This window comes from Bubalus bubalis, chromosome 3 (assembly GCF_019923935.1).
Source record: "Bubalus bubalis isolate 160015118507 breed Murrah chromosome 3, NDDB_SH_1, whole genome shotgun sequence".
NCBI lineage: Eukaryota > Metazoa > Chordata > Mammalia > Artiodactyla > Bovidae > Bubalus > Bubalus bubalis.
In genome coordinates this window covers 158,826,718-158,844,080 of record NC_059159.1, presented here as the reverse complement: position 1 = coordinate 158,844,080, position 17,363 = coordinate 158,826,718, and the positions used below count along the sequence as shown (strand labels likewise).

The following is a 17,363-nucleotide window of genomic DNA, read 5'->3' as shown; positions in this document are numbered from 1 at the left end:
ACGCTGGAATTTGAATCTTTTCACCTTTTTGTAAACAAAATACTGAAAACTGTAAAGGCCATTCTTAGCTCATGGCTCATACAACAGGCAGCGAGCCAGATTTGGCTCCTGAGACTGCAGTTTGCTGGCCCCGGGCTTAGAACAAAGTGGAACAAAAAGGACAGTGGGAAGTCAACTGGAAGAACACACTGTACCTGAGCCGCACAGCAGGCAGTTCAGCAGAACACAGATGTGGCCAGGAAGGACTCCTGGAAACTGCTTGCTTTTGAGTAATTAGCTATCTCAGGCTGGCTGATGTTTAAAAAAAAAAAAACAAAAAAAGAGGTTTGGAAAAGGGAGAACTCCCTGACATCTCTAAAGCCCCCATGAACTTTGATATATACATTCTAGGAAGTGTCCCATCTCTGTGTTGATGTTTTCACTGTGAACACAAACAGGAGACCCAATAAAACCGACCTAGTGCAGGGCATTCCACACCCTAATTCACCACCAACAAAGAAAGCAGAAGGATCAGTGATGGGGCACTATCCATTTCCAATCTAAGATTCTATACAGTAAAATAATTTTAAAAAATGAGAAATGCCATGTTGGATATATTGAAAATATTTTATAATTAATTCTCTAGAATCCTAGCCATTGAGTACAGGAGAAAAAAAATCATATGGTGGAACACTTCAGTATTTTTAAACAATGTAAAAATATATTTGACTAGACGGCAGTAAGAGTTTAACAAGTATAAACTTAAGCTTCTTCAGGTCTTCCACAGAGCAACTGAACAATCAACAGATTTCAAGAAACAGATGACAGAATACCTCCAAGGCAAAAATTCCAAAGTCATGTAGCACTTAGATTAAGAGACTTACCAAAATGTTTGTAAATTAAAAGGTAACAGCAAAAGGCCACATAAAGCCCATTTCTTTCATGGTGTCACGGCTGATTCTTTCCGCAGATAAACAGAGCACTGCAAAGAATGGCCAAAACGTGGCCTGAACTGTGTTCTGGTGATTATTAATCCCACTATTTGTAGTTTTGCTGTCCAAGGACAAAAGCTCCATGTGATCGATCACCTCCTGCTGTCACTTTCCAGAGAAAAGAAGAGGTGGCTGCTGGTTGTTTTTTTCTCTCCTTTTCTAGTTTTCACTATGCTCTAAGCAATTAAGTAGCAGATAAAATATCGTGAAAATAAACGAATACTCCATTATCTCACCAGAAATGCCATCCCTCTTCCCAACTCATTGCTCTACCTCGAAAGATGAACATATTTACAAATCCTCATTTTATTCTGAGACATTTTTGCACAATCCATTATAAAACATACAGGTAATACAAAGTCCAAAGGTCTTGTTGTGTTTATGGAATAAACACATGAAGATTAAACTACATGATTAACATGGGAAAAAATCATAATTTTTTTATTTTCATAAGAGATAGGTTATGAGTGCATGATGTAAAAGCTTAAAAGTCATCACCAAACTGTGCTAAGGATTATTAAGAGATTATGTAGGATAAAATCTGTGCAAATTCATCTTCTTAACTCAGTATAAGATGGTAGAAAAAAAATTATTTCTTTAGTCTTTTTAATACTCAGGAAAAGAGAGCTGAAAAAAATAAAACAAGTAGACACACCTGCCCCCTCTTCATGATCAAATAACAATGCCAACAAAGGAGATTCCAAAGAAAAAAGCTGAGATGAAAAAAATCCAAATAAAAGCCAACATTGCTATTAAGATTTTTCTTTTAATATGCCATGAGATATCTTGATTGTATATTTTCCAAAGTACTATTCCAGCTGCATCTCCCAACCCTTCCAAAAGATTTTGCCAGTCTTTCCAATGCAATAAAAGATGCTGGATTGTAGTTCTGTCCACCTTCTCTTTTCAAAAGCAAAATAATCCTAACAACTTTAATGGTCATACATTCTTATCTAATTAAGGAAAAAACATTTACAAATATCAGAAACCCAGTTTTGAGACATTTGCATTAATCTTGAACTGAATCAGCATTTTGTGGGTTTTAAAAGAGGCAGCAGTTGGAATTCACGACTTGCTGACAAACACATTTCTGCTGAGGGAAGGGGAAGACAGGGAGAGTGAATGCTGCATTTCTTCATTGGCCCCAAAGTGCTAACTCCACAAAGGGATACATCAAAAGCAAACATGCAACCGTGGTTTTTATAACTTTTTACTGCAATATAACAATGAAGTAAACAGTAATTAGGCAGCTACCAATTTACCCCCCAAAATAAACCAAAAAAAAAATGTAAACAGAAAAATAACTCTGCCTATACTTGTACAGCTTCGCAAATCATGTTAGAAGGGTCTCACATTCAATGATCAAGAAATTTAAAATAGCAGTTAATTATTTTCATCTTAAGAAAATGTTCTCCCATCTCCCCCCTTCAACCCCAAGTATTTATCATGAAAGAATGGGCTTTCTTACACATTAATTTTATACTTATTTGAAGCAGCAACAATAACCATCAATAATTTGGCATTTCTGTTTACAGTCACTCCCATTTTTTTCCCCCAATTTCACAAAGCCATTATCCAGTGTTGCCATAAAATAGGGACTGTAGATTCTAGGTAGCAAAGATTCTTTCTGAAACCAATGTTAAGTCAAAGAAATATAAAGCAGGGCATTACACTAAATTTCTGGATCTAGTACACTAAAAAGAGTGAAACCTAGGAAAAGTTACCTACTGTTTTATAGAAGAAATAAAGACCTGCAAAAGCTGATTTTTGGTTGTATAATATTTTACACACTGTGTGGATTTGCGGCATCTGCTAATTGAAGCAGACATGCACTGTATTTATCCCTGCCCTATATCCTAGATCCCTCCCTCCCCACCCCCAACAATCTACTACCTTATACCAAGTATTGTGGATATGAGCCCAAGTCATCCCAGACAATCCAGTGAACAAAGTTAGTGTAATGCACTGGTGTGAAGTGTGAGATTAAAAAAAAAAAGTCCCTTTCAATCTTCATCAAAGTTTTGCTGTAGAAGAAAATTGGCAGCCAAGTTCTCATTCTTCTCACAAGCAAAATATGCTTGTATCACAAGTCCTTCAGGAAATCCTAATGCCTTTAACTGAAAGAAAGAAAGAAAACATATTATGAGGTCATCATTGTTTGAAAACATACTATAAGGGATGCAAAAAACCTTGAGAATTTTATATGAATTCATCCCTGATTATGGAGCTGCTGTCCAATTCAAGGAGCTAGATAGAACTTTGGAGAAGGCAATGGCACCCCACTCCAGTACTCTTGCCTGGAGAACCCCATGGACAGAGGAGCCTGGTGGGCTGCCGTCCATGGGGTCGCACAGAGTTGGACACAACTGAGCAACTTCACGGCAGCAGCAGCAGATAGAACTTGGGGCCCTTTCCTGTAACCACTTACAAAATTCTTTGCTCCTAGTTAAAATTTTGATGCTAAATAGATACTTTGATAACACTCACTGGCATTAATACTAAAAGTTAGCTGCTGTGGTAGTTTAAAAATAAATGACCCTACAGAAATCTGTAAATCCAATGGCTTTCAGTACATAAGTGGTGAAGCTATGGATGAGAGCAACCAGAGATGGAGGTGAGTTTAACTACCTAATCCAATTATTTGTTTAAAAAAAAAAAAAAAAAAAAAGCCATATCCTTAATTAGGGTCAAACTTAACCTCCTTGCTTTATGAAACACTTCATACTACAAAAATGGGTGGTCAATTATTAGTAATATTACATGACATACTTTTGAAATCAAGACCTACAATATTGTTTTTATCTGCTTAATTTTTATAGCATTTTAAAAGGTGATATGATCCATTTAATTTTCCTAGTCTATTGAAAATCACTTGCAACTCAATAATCACTGCTTTTAAAAGCCTTTAAACACACTCAGGTGAATTAATCTAATTCCCCAGGTGCCATACATTTGTCCCTTGCATTAGACTATATCAAGAAAGGGCCTTTAAAAACTAGGCAAAACTCCTAATTCAGCATGATTATACTCATCCATATAAGGACAAGAAACTCAAAAATGATTTTGTTACTTAGGTCTTGTCCACATTAAAGCTGGGCTAGCTGAAGTAAAAGGTAAATAGGGCACAATCCAACTGTTTATGCTTTACAGTAAGACACACATTTAGAGTCAAAGACACAGTATGCTGAAAGTGAAAGGATGGAAAAGGACATGCACCATGCAAATCATCACAGAGAGAGAGCTGAAGTGCTATATTAACATCAGACAACAGACTTTAAGATTAAAATTGCTACTAAAACAAAGACATTTTATGATGATAAAACAATCAAAAAGACTTCATTATAAACAAACAGAACAACAAAGCCCCCAAATACATTAAGCAAAAACTGACAGACTTGAAGGGAAAAATGCAACAATAGCTGGAGACGTCAATATCCCCAAGTTCTGTAACAGATAAGAGAAGGCAGAAGACAAGCAAGTATAAAACCTGAAAAATACTATAAACCAACCAGACCTAACATTTACAGAACACCGAACAACGAATGGCAAATTGTACACCTTCTTAAGGATACACAGAACAGTCTCCAAAGACCACGTCAGGCCGCAAAACAAGCCCCAACGAATTTATAAGGATTAAAGTTACACAAATTACGTTCTCTGACCACAATGGAATGAACTTAGAAATCAATAAAAGAAGGATATTCGGAAAATTCATAAATGTGGAAATTGATAAAACCCTAAAAAACCTACAGATCAAAAAATGACAAAATCAGAAAATACTCTGAGATAAATGAAAATAAAATGTCAATACACTAAAATTTATGGCATGTTGCTGTAGCAGTTCTTGCAGAAGTTTCTACTTGTAAATATCTACAGGTATAACTCAGAGATAATGCAGGTTCGGTCACAGAATACTGCTATAAAGCGAATACGGCAATAAGGCAGGTCACAAGAATTTTTGATTCTCCAGTGCATATAAGTTATGTTTACACTATACTGTAGTCTGTTAGGTGTGCAGCAGCATGATGTCTAAAAACCAATGTATATACTTTAATTTAAAAACACTCATTGTCAAAAGTAACCATCATCTTGACAGTCAAAAACCTTCAATTGGTAAAAAAGGAATTAACTGCAAAATGTAACGGAGAGAGGCACAATAAAACAAGGCATGCCTATGTAACAAGAGATAGTAAACCAATAATCTAAGTTCATCTTAAGAAACTAGGGGGTAAAAAAAAGAGGAAACTAAAGCAAACAGAAGGAAATAAAATAGAGACTAGAAAAACACAGACTCAACAAAACCAAAAACTCTTGCTTTTTTCCCTTTAAATCAACAACATTAACAAACCTTTACCGAATTGACAAGAAAAAAAAAATCTGAGAATTCAAATGACTAAAATCAGAAATAAATGTGGGAACATTATAATTACTTTTTATAGAAATGAAAGCAACAATAAGGGAATACTAAGAACAGCTGTATGCCAACAAATTAGACAACATATATGAAACAGACAAATTTCTAGAAAAACAAAAACCACCCTGACTCAAGGAAAAAAAAAAAAAACAGAAAACCTGAACAAGTCCTATGACAAGAGACTTAATTAGTAATCACAAAACTTCCTCAAAAGCCAGGCCCAGATAACTTCACTGGTGAACCATACCAGCAATTTAAAGAAAAATTAACACCAATTCTTCATTAACTCTTCCAAAGGAGAGAAGAGAATGGAACTCACTCCATAAAACCAGTACTAGCCTGACACCAAAATCAGACCAAGACACCACAAGAAAACTACAGACCAATACTCCTTATGCATGAAGATGCAGAAATTCTCAACAAATCACCAGCAGACCAACTCCAGCAACACATAAAGAGCACTGAACACCACGACCACAGAGGATTCACCTCAGGAATGCAAGGCTGAGCCAACACAGAAAAACCAGTCAGCACAACAAAGCATACTGACAGAAAAAGGGGCACAATCACATGATCATCTCAACACACAATCTGACAAAACCTCACATCCTTTGTGATAAAAACATCCAATGTAACAGAAATAGAAGAGAACTTCCTCAACCTGATAAAAGGAATCTAATGAAACCCACAGCTAACATCAAACTTAATGGTGAAAGACTTAATATTTCATTTTCCTCTACTATCTAGAACAAGATAAGCATGTTGGCTCTTATCACTGCTATTCAATAGAGGAGGTTCTAGCAGGACAATGAAGCAAGTAAGTATATATGTAAATAATAATAAACAAAGGACATCTGAATTGAAAAAGAAGCAAAACTGTGTCTACCTTCAAATGATCTTACATATAGAAATCTTAAGGAACACACACAAATTAAGATTTAACAACTGAGTTCAGGAAGGCAAACAAAATTGAGTTTTGGTATACAAAACTGCATGATACACAAAATTGTATCTCCATATAACAATGAACAATCCAAAAACTGAAATTAAGAAAACAATTCTAGGGACTTCCCCAATGGTCCAGTGGTTAAGACTCTGTGCTTCCAATGCAGGGGTCATGGGTTTGATTCCTGGTTAGGGAACTAAGATCCCATATGTGTTGGTGTGGCCAAAAATAAATAAATAAATAAATAAAAATAACACAATTCTATTTATAACAGTGTCAAAGAATAAAAATAAGTATTTTCAATAAATGGTGCTGGGCAACTGGATATTATATAGGCGAAACATATCAATCTAGACTCCTATACCTCACACTATAAACAAAAAGTTAACTCAAATGGAGCATAGATATTTTTCATTACGTAAGTGTAATAAGAGCTATAAAAAACTCTTTGGGGAAAACACAGGCTCAAGTCCTCTGACCTTGGGTAAGGCAATGTTCTCTTGTACAACACCAAAGGCAAAAGCAACAAAAAGAAAATTTCTCCAACACAGAAATCAAGAACTGACAGTCTCAAAAAAAAAAAGTTGCTATAGAACAAGTGAGGCAATTGTCAACTGTCATTTCTATTATTTGAGGGGGTAAAACAGCACAATATATAAATTATCTTTTAAGAAATACCAGTTATAAACCTTGAACACTTATATGTTATGTCATAAAGACAAAGCTCAGATGCTTTTCTAAGTTATTTAAGATGCATTTTCTCTGATTTCTACCTCAAAACACTCTGTAAGATAAGACAGGGCAAGCACTATGATTCTCTGTTTACATGGGGCCCAGAGCAGACGATGGCTGGTCACCGTATCACAGAGACCAGGCCACTGCACTGGCACGGCCTATGGGCTGACCTGATAAGGGTGAGAGAGGGTCCAAGGGTCAGCTTCTGATACTCACTATACATACTGTATGTAATTCACACACACATATTTACACTTAGAGACAACAGTAAAATAAAATTTGAAATATAAATTTAAAAAAGGATAATCTTGAATTGAGCATATACTTTTTTCCTCTTGAATTTTAAAACATCAATGAAATCTTTAGCTTGATTTATTTATAACAATTTCATGCTAGACTGGTATTTAATGCTGGTCCTTGGGCTTCACAAAGAACATGATGGAGAGTAGGGCTGAGAAGAGACTGTCTCCACTGCAATCCCTACATGAATAATGATCTATTTGGCTCTGCTCAATAGGAGCTATCCTCCACGATGGAAATACTCTATATCTAGGCTACCCAACGCAGGAGCCACTAGCCCCAGTGACTACTGAGCATTTGCAACATGGCTAGTGTGACTAGGAACTGAATTTTTAAGGTTTACTTAAACTCACCCTTTCTATAGCTTCTTTTTCCTGAGGCGTTACTTGAATGTAGTTCATATGACCACTTCCAGCTTCTGCGATTCCTCCACTGCCACCTCCTCCCCCTCCTCCTTGACCACCAGCTTCTTGAACTGGTTCATTTAACATCTGAATAAAATGCTCCTGATGTTGGCTAATTTGCTGCAGTGATTTAAAGAACAAAAGAACAACACGTTGATATAAAGTACCTCCAGGAAAATAAGAACTCTAATACAAATAAAAAGGAAAGCTACAACTCTGCAATTTCATTATTTTAGAATGATTCTGGATTAGTCGGTCTTTGGAAGGATGTGATTTCTTGTGCATTAAAGAAACTCAGTATTTCTGAAGGAGGTAAACAGTGAAGAATTAAAAGAATTCAATTTCTTAACACTCCATTACCCCATTACTATTAAAAAACTACTTGATGGCTAAAAGAAAAATTATATTTATGTCTATATACTTTTATCTTCCACAACTAGGAGGCAGTGGAACGCTACACAAAACTCAAATACTTCATGGCCTGAGCACTAAAGTAAGCCTACAGGTGTGTTTTCTAGGAGGCACTGCGCCTCAAGTAATAAGCTTGAGAAAAACAGATTTAGAAAATTAAACATTTCTTTTTGCGTGAGTTTCTCATATTCTTTAATAAAGTGTTTCCCAAACTTAGTATTTGACTAAATTAACCACCCCCCACCCCCAATTCTCTTTTTATCAGTCAGTACCTCTATAACATTCTCCTGAGGGTAGCTTGGAAGAACAGTTTATACACCTGGTAGAGGGGAAGGAGTGCCCATTGACTTGTACAGAATGTAAAACATCCTAACCATTTTTGAAACTGATTAAACAGTCACCTGAAGTAACTGAGGATTTTCTCGACCTATCTGTTGTAGCAATGCTGGAAGCAGGGAAGGATTCTGTTGAATAATTTGCCTCATCTGTTGAAACTGAGGCTGATTCCGTAAAAATTCAAGAGGGTGTCCTAAAATAAACAGGAATATTTTTAAACAATAACAAACATAATTTAGACAGCAAACACTGTGAAGAAAAAAAATGATTTGAGTTCTAAGATGTATATAAAATGAAGTAAGTAATGACAATCTTCAAATTATACCAACTTGCAAGTCTTATACTGCAGAAATTATTCCTACTAGCTCAGGTAGAGAGTGGGTTTGCCAGGTGGTACTAGTGGTAAAGAACCTGCCTGCCAATGCAAGAGACATAAGAGATGCAGGTTCAACCCTGGGTTGGGAAGATCCCCTGGAGGAAGGCATGGCAACTCACTCTAGTATTCCTGCCCGGAGAATCCCATGGACAGAGGAGCCTGGCGTGCTACGGTCCATGGGGTTGCAAAGAGTCAGACACGACTGAAGCGACTCAGCAGAGCACACAATGTAGAGAGAACAGAACACTAAAAGAAGGAAGTTTTCCTACAACTGCCTTGGGCACTCAATTTATCAAATAATACTGAGAACCTGTGCCCTGCATATACTCTATAAAAAGTATTAAAAGTTGTTTCTGATACGCAAAAGTTCCTAAGAAATATATATACCAAAACTAAGAAACACAAAAAAACCTACCCTCTTTAATTGTATACGAAAGAATTATGCTTTTGAGGTTACGAAGATTAGTGAGAATTTTCTAATGTATGTTCTTATCTCCTGAATTATTCAAGACAATCGTTCAAATTAAAATGGCCACAGAGCATGGTTATTTACTCTTCTTTGTGTAACACTAGTTTTACAGAAGAAAACAAGACTCAGAAACTAAGTTATCCAATAAGTGCCACTGAACGGGACAGTACCCCAAACCTGAACCACAGCTCTGCTTCCTCCATTTCCATGCTGACTCTCAGGAAATGAAAGCTTATCCTCTGGGAGACTGTACACAAAGTGCTTAGGGATTTTTATGAACCAGAACTGACTGCCATAATTAGAGCTAGTAAATACATAAAGGAATGATCCCTTCAAAATTAACAGTTTGAATTACTTTATCAATTTTACAGAAGAAGGAATGAAAGTGAACATTCCCAGGCCTCTCACAGGCTCTAGGCTTTGCTTTCTAGGCAAACTTTTGCCAACCCAAGTTTGGGTGCTAGTCAGTAAAGATACTTGAATTCAAGCTTTGCTCTCACCTCTAGATACAAGATATTAAATATACTAGGTTTCATTTTCTTGGTTCTATAATAACCATTAAGATCCTACTGGCTTTGGAATTATATTTTATGATATTTATAGGGAGAGAAAGAGACAAGGTGCACAAACTATTCCGAATGGCTTCGGAATATAACACTAAATGCAAGCTGGGAAGCATCTCTTCCTTAGAATGAGCTAAACAGAATATGTCCTTTACCAAAACTGCAGAGATGAAGTTTAATATAAGTGTATCTTTTATATCCACATAGTATAGTTTCTTCTGGGCCTTTCTCTAACACTAAAAGAGATTTTAAGAATTATGATGCTCTGAGAATGAACCTCACCTCAAAAGTACTTCAGGTTAAATTATTTTACACTGAAGACTCATAGCCATTTCTTCCCCATCAAAAGATGCCACTTTACCTCCAGAACTTGTTGTTGTAGTTGCTGCTGTCGTAGTTGCTGCGGCTGCAGCCACTGAAGACTGAGGAGCCCCAGTGCTAGCTGCTGGAGGGGGGTCAACCACAGCCTGACTTTCTCGATCTCCAGGAATTCCCTGTAACAGAATTCCCAAGCTTTAGAATAGCTCATCATTCAAAGTTAGTTAAATATTACACAGAATAAGAGACTTTATAAGTCTATTCAATATCCTTGTCTAATTTCTAAAAGCATCAAACAGATGTCTGCTTCATTCAAAGCAAAGGATAAAGACAAACAAAATCTGCACATGTTCAAGATCAGAAATGGCCTCAATGTGGTATGGATGGATCCATATTGCTATTATATACAGCAGCACTGCCCAACAGAACTTACCATTTTGGAACACCTCTATATTTATGTTGTCCAATAAAAATACCCATTACAAGTAGCTACTGAGACCTTGAAATGTGGCTAATGGTACTAAGACACTTAAAAAAGAGTTAAGTATTAACTTACTTGTACTTAATAGTACTCAACAGCTACCCAACTAGACAGTGTAGATCTAAGACATAAAGGAATTTTATTAAAAAAAATCATGAAATGATGTTTATACAGCAACACATATTAATATCTAACACCAAAGTATCAGGCAAGATCCTAAACTTACATATAATACTGTCTAACATTAAAAAGCTAATTATTTAAATTTTCAAAATATCAACACAAATCTTATTAGGACATATCTGACTTTTTAGTTCAGTGGTTAAGACTCCGCACTTTCACTGCAAAGGGCATGGTTTCAATCCCTGGTCAGGAAACTAAAATCCCACAAGCTGTATGGTATGGCCCAAAGGAAGAAAGAAAGGAAAAAGTAAATGGGTATAAAAGAATCTTAAAGTTTTGGGTGATAATTTTTCTAAGTTTGTGACATTTATCTTCTGAAGTTGTTATAACTTAAAACTGCACTGAGATTTTTGGAATACGCTATTTTGATAAAAATGATTTATAAGACTTCTCACATATAGCTATCAAATTTTTATGTAATCTTTATAGGTTTTGGAAAGGGAATAGAGGAGAAAATACTGCATATAAATATGAGATGGTACTAGTAATCACTTCCACTTCCCAGTAAATCAGAGGCCAAAATCATAAACATATAGAGAATGAAGGACACTAAATAGCAGGATAATAATTGCTATATTAGATGTTCCCTCTAGGCACTGCGAACCACCCACCAATTCAAACCCTTAAATGAGGAGCTATCAAGTGTAGACAAACTATATACAGATCGAGGGTCCAAAAGCCTCCATCAAATTCTCAAACAAGTTAGCTAAAGTAAAAGTTAATCACCACTACAACAGATCTACCTAAAATTCTCACACACAGGACTTAGCTTTTTGTTAGATCATTACTTCTTCTTTCTACACACTCACTTTCACTTATATAGATTTATCAAAAACTAGCAACAGTTCAAAGCATCAAAACAGGTGCCTGCTTCAACTGAAAGTAAAGGATCAACTGTTTCCATGAACCTCTCATCTATTTATTTGCATTTGATGCTAAATAGTAGCAACTGTGAAAACAGTAATTCATTTTTTTTAAACCTCAAAATTTTAAATCTACTGGGTCAAAATATTTGATAACACATTAAAATTATGCAGAATTCCAAAATCAGGTATAAATTAAAGCCCTTCTATAAAAGGAAAGGCAATGTTTTTATGTAATACACATTTTTTGGGGAGGAATGAGGGGCAACCATAAACCGATCCACAATAACTCTCAATCCAGTATGATTCCTCAATTTCAAACTGATAATTAAATGAACTGTCAGTATTTTACACACTTTCAAGTGGACAATGGGAAAAAGAATTCAAAAGATAAAATGATATGTTAAGATTTTCTGAACCTCATGCCAGTAAGCAGGAAATGACCGGAAGAGAAGCAATTATCTGCTCATGATGGGGACTCTTCTGAAACTACTCTCTGAAAAGGAGTTTCTACCAGAAGCGCAACTAGAAACAAGGTAATGGACTGAACTGTGGACGGTATTCTCCAAGGAGTTAGGATCTGAGATGATGTTTAGGGTAATTCAGACTTTTGATAATATTCTAACACACCAACGACAACTGCAGAATAAAATCTTAGGACTAAAAAATTGATACAATATTACTGCAAACTTTTACAATTTACTTTTGATCTGTGTCACATTTGTAAAACAGACATTCATTGTCATAAAATATCAAGGGTTTCAGTTCATGCCCATAACAATCTATTTCTCAAAAACTTTTATTAGTAGAGGAGTCTACAACCTAAAATTTTCCCTAAACCCTTGTGAAAATCTGGGATCTGAGTTGTCCAGATAAATCAGATTATCAGAAATTTTCAGCACTCTCTCCCAATTTTTAAAAGCTAGCAACTAATTACAAAAATTTACATAGTACAAAATTTGACTTGGACTTCCAACTTGAAACTTTCACTCTACATAGTACATTCAGGATCATGTTTGGCAGGCAAAAAGAGCTACTAAAATGTTGGATTCAATTAGTTTTAAAACCTGCCCCACCCCTAGCCCTCTTAACACACAGCTCTCATCCTTAGACGATGATGTAACTAGGTTAGACACTACTACTCCAAGTGGATAGCCAATTTTAAAATCCATTTAGTCACATTTTCTGATTCAAAGTCTTATCACAAATCTTTTAGAAGAGGTTATACTTTATTAGTAGCATTGGTGGTTCAGTGGTAGAATTCTCGCCTCCCACGCGGGAGACCCGGGTTCGTTTCCCGGCCAATGCATTACCGGTCTTTGTTTGGGGCTTCCCTGGTGGCTCAGACAATAAAGCGTCTGCCTGCAATGCGGGAGACCCGGGTTCGATTCCTGGGTCGGGAGGATCCCCTGGAGAAGGAAATGGCAATCCACTCCAGCACTCTTGCCTGGAAAATCTCATGGACGGAGGAGCCTGATAGGCTATAGTCCACGGGGTCGCAAAGAGTCGGACACGACTGAGCGACTTCACTTTCACTTATACTTTATTAACAGAAAATGTTAATTCACTAAGAAAAATACTGGGTTGACCAAAAGGTTTGCTCTGATTTTTCCGTAAGATGTAATGGAAAACCCCAAAAGAACTTTTAGAAAACCCAATAAATGTCAATAAAAGAATTAATTAAACCAACCCAATAAAAGCATTATGCAAATGAGCATACATCACCATTATCTTATGAACTGCTATTGTTTCTTTAAAATTTCTGTTTCTTTGAGATTTCATCCTTAAACAACTAGAACAAAGAAAGCAAAATGTTTCTCACCATTAAGAGATACTCCACTGCTCTGTCAGGGTTGTTGAAACTGGCTCTCAGGGCTGCAATTACTTGCTCTCGTTCATAGCCCATTGACATGATCTCAGTTACCATATTCTCGTAAGACTGACCTGTCACTAAAAAAAGATGTGTGTGTGGATGGAAGAAGGGAAAGAGGAAAAGAGAAAGAAAATTTAATAAACAAACATTCTCCACATAATTTCAGTGTGTATGTATGTATGTATACACTGTCAGGCACTACAGTGTTAGGAATACCTAACGATGAGTAACTAAAACACACATATAACTACTACAACACACATGTGGTAGGGAGAATAATCCACCTCCTCCCATCCTTAGAAACTATGTTAGGTTACAAAGCAAAAGGGAATTGAGGTTGCTAATCAGCTGACTTTAAGATAGGGAAATTATCCTGGATTACCTGGGTGGGTAATCCAATGTAATGGTAAGGGTGCTTAAAAGCAGGAGGGAAGCAGATGAGAGGGTCAGAGAAATAAGTGGGGGCAAGTTAGAGAAAAAAGCAGGGGCAGAGATGCTATGTGCTTCTCCGATGACAGAGGAAGGCGCTATGGCCAAGGTATGTGGTCAGTCTCTTAGAAGTTGGAAAGGACACAGAACAAATTCTCCCCTCGAGTCTCCAGAAAGGAATGCAGCTCTGATTTTAGCCCAATGATTTAGTCCCTTTATTTTAGTCCAGTGAGCTCCACGTCAGACTTCTAGCCTCCAGCACTACAGTAAGATAATAAATGTGTTGCGTTATGCCACTAAGCTGTGATACAGAGCAGCAATGGGAAAGTAATACAGTATGTTAAACACAGAATAGAAACATCAAGCACAAAGGTAGCACAAACGTATAACAGAGGCTGGCAACCTGGAAGAGGAGATGGATGAAATGATTTTTGAAAGCAAGAAGTGGGGACATTTCAAGCAATCAATTGTGCTGTAATAAGCTGTTTTCCTTTGACACCTTTTATTATCAAAGCAGAGGGGAAAACGAGTTGGAAGCAAGAAAGTCAGAATTTCTCATACCATATAAAATGGTAAATTATCTCTGTAAATCATTTCCCAGAGATCTCTCCAACCTCAACTCACTCTTCATGGAAATATCAGACAACACTCTGATTTAAAGCAAGTTTTCCTAACAATTTGTCCTAACAAGTTTTCCTAGTGATGATGAGCATCTTTTTATATTTCTGTTGGACTTTTGTATATCTGCTTTGGAGAAGTATCTATTCAATTCCTTTGCCCATTTTTTTTTTTTTTTTTTAACTATTGAGTTGTATGAGTTCTTTATACATCAAGGATGTTAACCTATCATATACATATATATGGCTGCAAGTATTTTCTTGCCATTCCATAAGTTGTCTTTTTACTTTGTTGATAGCAAAATTTTCAATAAAGTTCTAACAGCTATGAAAGTATAGCTTAAAAAACTAAGTATCACTGAGCAAATTCAACATTTGGTATCTTGTTTAATGAATTTTCCCTTCCTATTCCATTAAGTACTTAAGCTATTTCAAACTTCTAATTACCCACTGATACAATTCTAGCACAAAGCACTCAAGTGTCAGTATACTTTCTGTAATCTAGTTCTCAGATAAAGAAAACATTATCAATAATAAAATTATGTGCTGTGGAGTATCAGAACTATACTATTTTAACAGTGTTTTTCTCACTCAATTCTCACAAGAATTCTATGAGGCTGAGGCTTATTAGAAAGATTAACAATTTGATCAATGGCTATTAAGCCCTGGTGCAGACACAAACACAAGCTGTCTAGACCCTAGAGTTCCCACACCTAATCCTGAATGCCATGCCTAATTAGTCAAGTTATAAAAACTCAAATAGAAGTGTCTACATGCAGGCTTGGTACATTTTAGATCCTAAAGGTACAAGGGAAATGACTCCTAGGAAAATTAGGGACAATGGACAGCATCAGACAGAGCTTATGAGACAGAAGAAATAGTGAAGAAAATGTGATTAAGAATGAATTCTGAACTTATCATATAGGATAGGAGGTGTTGTGAAAGGAACAATGACCTCATTAGACCTGCCTTTTAGAAACTCCACTGTGGCAAGGAATAGACCACTTAACAGAGTAATACTAGAGCATCAGGGAGGGAGGGACGTCAGCTGAGGCAATTAAGTGGTAGTAGAAACAAAGATTCCAGAGACTTTAGGAAGGAGATCGGTAGGACTCCTAGTCTCATTGGTCTAGAGAGGAAGAGGTCAAAGTTGATGCTAATACTTTGGTAGAGCATGGATGATGATGGAAGCAAGAAAGGAACAAAAGAGAAGAATCAGATGGAGGAATAAAAAATTTGTCAATCTTGAATCTAAGGAGTTTATGCAGGTTTTAGGTTTTCCAGCTGGCAGCTTAAAGAATGAGTCTCAGAAGTCAGAGGGATATGTGTACTGGAATTTTAACATTGAGAATCCTTAAAAGTACAGCTGACAATGTAGGTTTAACTGTGTAGGTCCACAAATAATTGGATAACTGCATTCCTAGCATACTTCTATATGATCCATGGCTGGTTGAATCTGCAGATGCAGAACCATGGACAGAGGCCTGACCGTAAAGTTATAGATGTATTTCTGACTACACAGAGTTGATGGCCCTAACCCCTGTGTTATTCACGGGTCAACTGTGTATGGGTGGTTATTTACTATTCCCATGATCTGAACTTTGAACAATGACCTAGAGCAGAACCCTAGAAAAAACCCATACATTTAAGGGCCAGGTAAGATACAAAGAATTAACCAGGAAGCCTGAGGAAGGAACAATCAGAGATACAGTTCAAGAAAAGAGAGGCGTCACAGAAGCCAAAGAAGAAACATTTAAAGAAGCAGGGTATCGACATAAAGACTGGATAAATTAAAGATTAAAGGGCTAAGGGATCCTGAGATCATAATAGCAGTTCTAAGAGATGCAGATGTAAAAGGTAAGACATCACCACCAGAGACCACAGCAGGAGCAACTAGAGCTGTGCATTCCTGGGCTCCTGCCAGGCAGCATCAACGCATTCCAACTGAAGCTTAACAGTGACAGCCAGAGCCTCCAACAGCATCAGGGGGGAGTGTAGGCTGGTTTCAGCTCTGAGGCTACAGAGCATTTTACACATCCCTGGGTAATCTTGAGCTGTTCCAGAACCTGTGTAACAATTTCCTAAGATTAAGCTTTTACTGTTTGAAATAAGAGTGATTTCTGTTTTCCTGCTTACTAGACACTTAACTCATACTCGTATGGTAGCAGGGTAATCCCAGAAAAAAGTCCTCACAGGTATGAATGCGGGTTTGGTACACCCAGGTGATCTTAGGTTGATTAAACAACTATTTTGCACCTTGTGCTTTTTACATGGCAATCAGGGCATCATAGAGTTCAAGCTCAATTAGGTCAGAGGGCCAACCCGTATCTTGCGTGATACTGCTGCTGGGAACTTGCTGCTGCAGCAGCTAACAGGGCATCCAGAAGCCCATACTCGATGGAAGCTGCACCCCCGCCTGCTCCAGTCTTCCACCTCCCCACCATTTCCTGTGGTATAGAAAAGTACCAAAGGGCAGGAGCAGGGCTGCCAGCTAACCATCGACAACAAGCACCTACAGCAGGCACTGTCCCAGGGCAGTCACAGCGTAACCCAGTTACAACTGTAACCCAGGGACAGTTACAATGGGAAACGGGCAAAACACCCAAACTGGTTCTGACAGATGTACGTGTGAAGGGAAGATGGAAAGACATTACTCAACAGGTAAAAAGTCAGG

General features: G+C 37.0%; 1 protein-coding gene and 1 non-coding gene across 3 annotated transcripts in view; one reads left to right on the top strand and one right to left on the bottom strand.

Moving 5' to 3' along the window:
* Nucleotides 1-592: 592 nt before the first annotated feature.
* The window catches only part of RAD23B (RAD23 homolog B, nucleotide excision repair protein), a 45,643-nt gene continuing 28,872 nt past the window's right edge, over nt 593-17,363 (bottom strand). For both annotated transcript variants that reach the window (XM_006079410.4, XM_025282187.3), the window contains exons 6-10: nt 13,593-13,720; nt 10,287-10,419; nt 8,583-8,710; nt 7,720-7,890; nt 593-3,088 (exon numbers count right to left, since the gene is read on the bottom strand). In XM_006079410.4, coding sequence (XP_006079472.1) covers nt 2,975-3,088; nt 7,720-7,890; nt 8,583-8,710; nt 10,287-10,419; nt 13,593-13,720 — 674 coding nt within the window. In that variant the 3' untranslated portion in view covers nt 593-2,974. The remainder of the gene's footprint in view (nt 3,089-7,719; nt 7,891-8,582; nt 8,711-10,286; nt 10,420-13,592; nt 13,721-17,363) is intronic.
* TRNAG-CCC lies at nt 13,009-13,079 on the top strand. Its single transcript has one exon. It is a non-coding gene; the product is annotated as a tRNA-Gly (tRNA).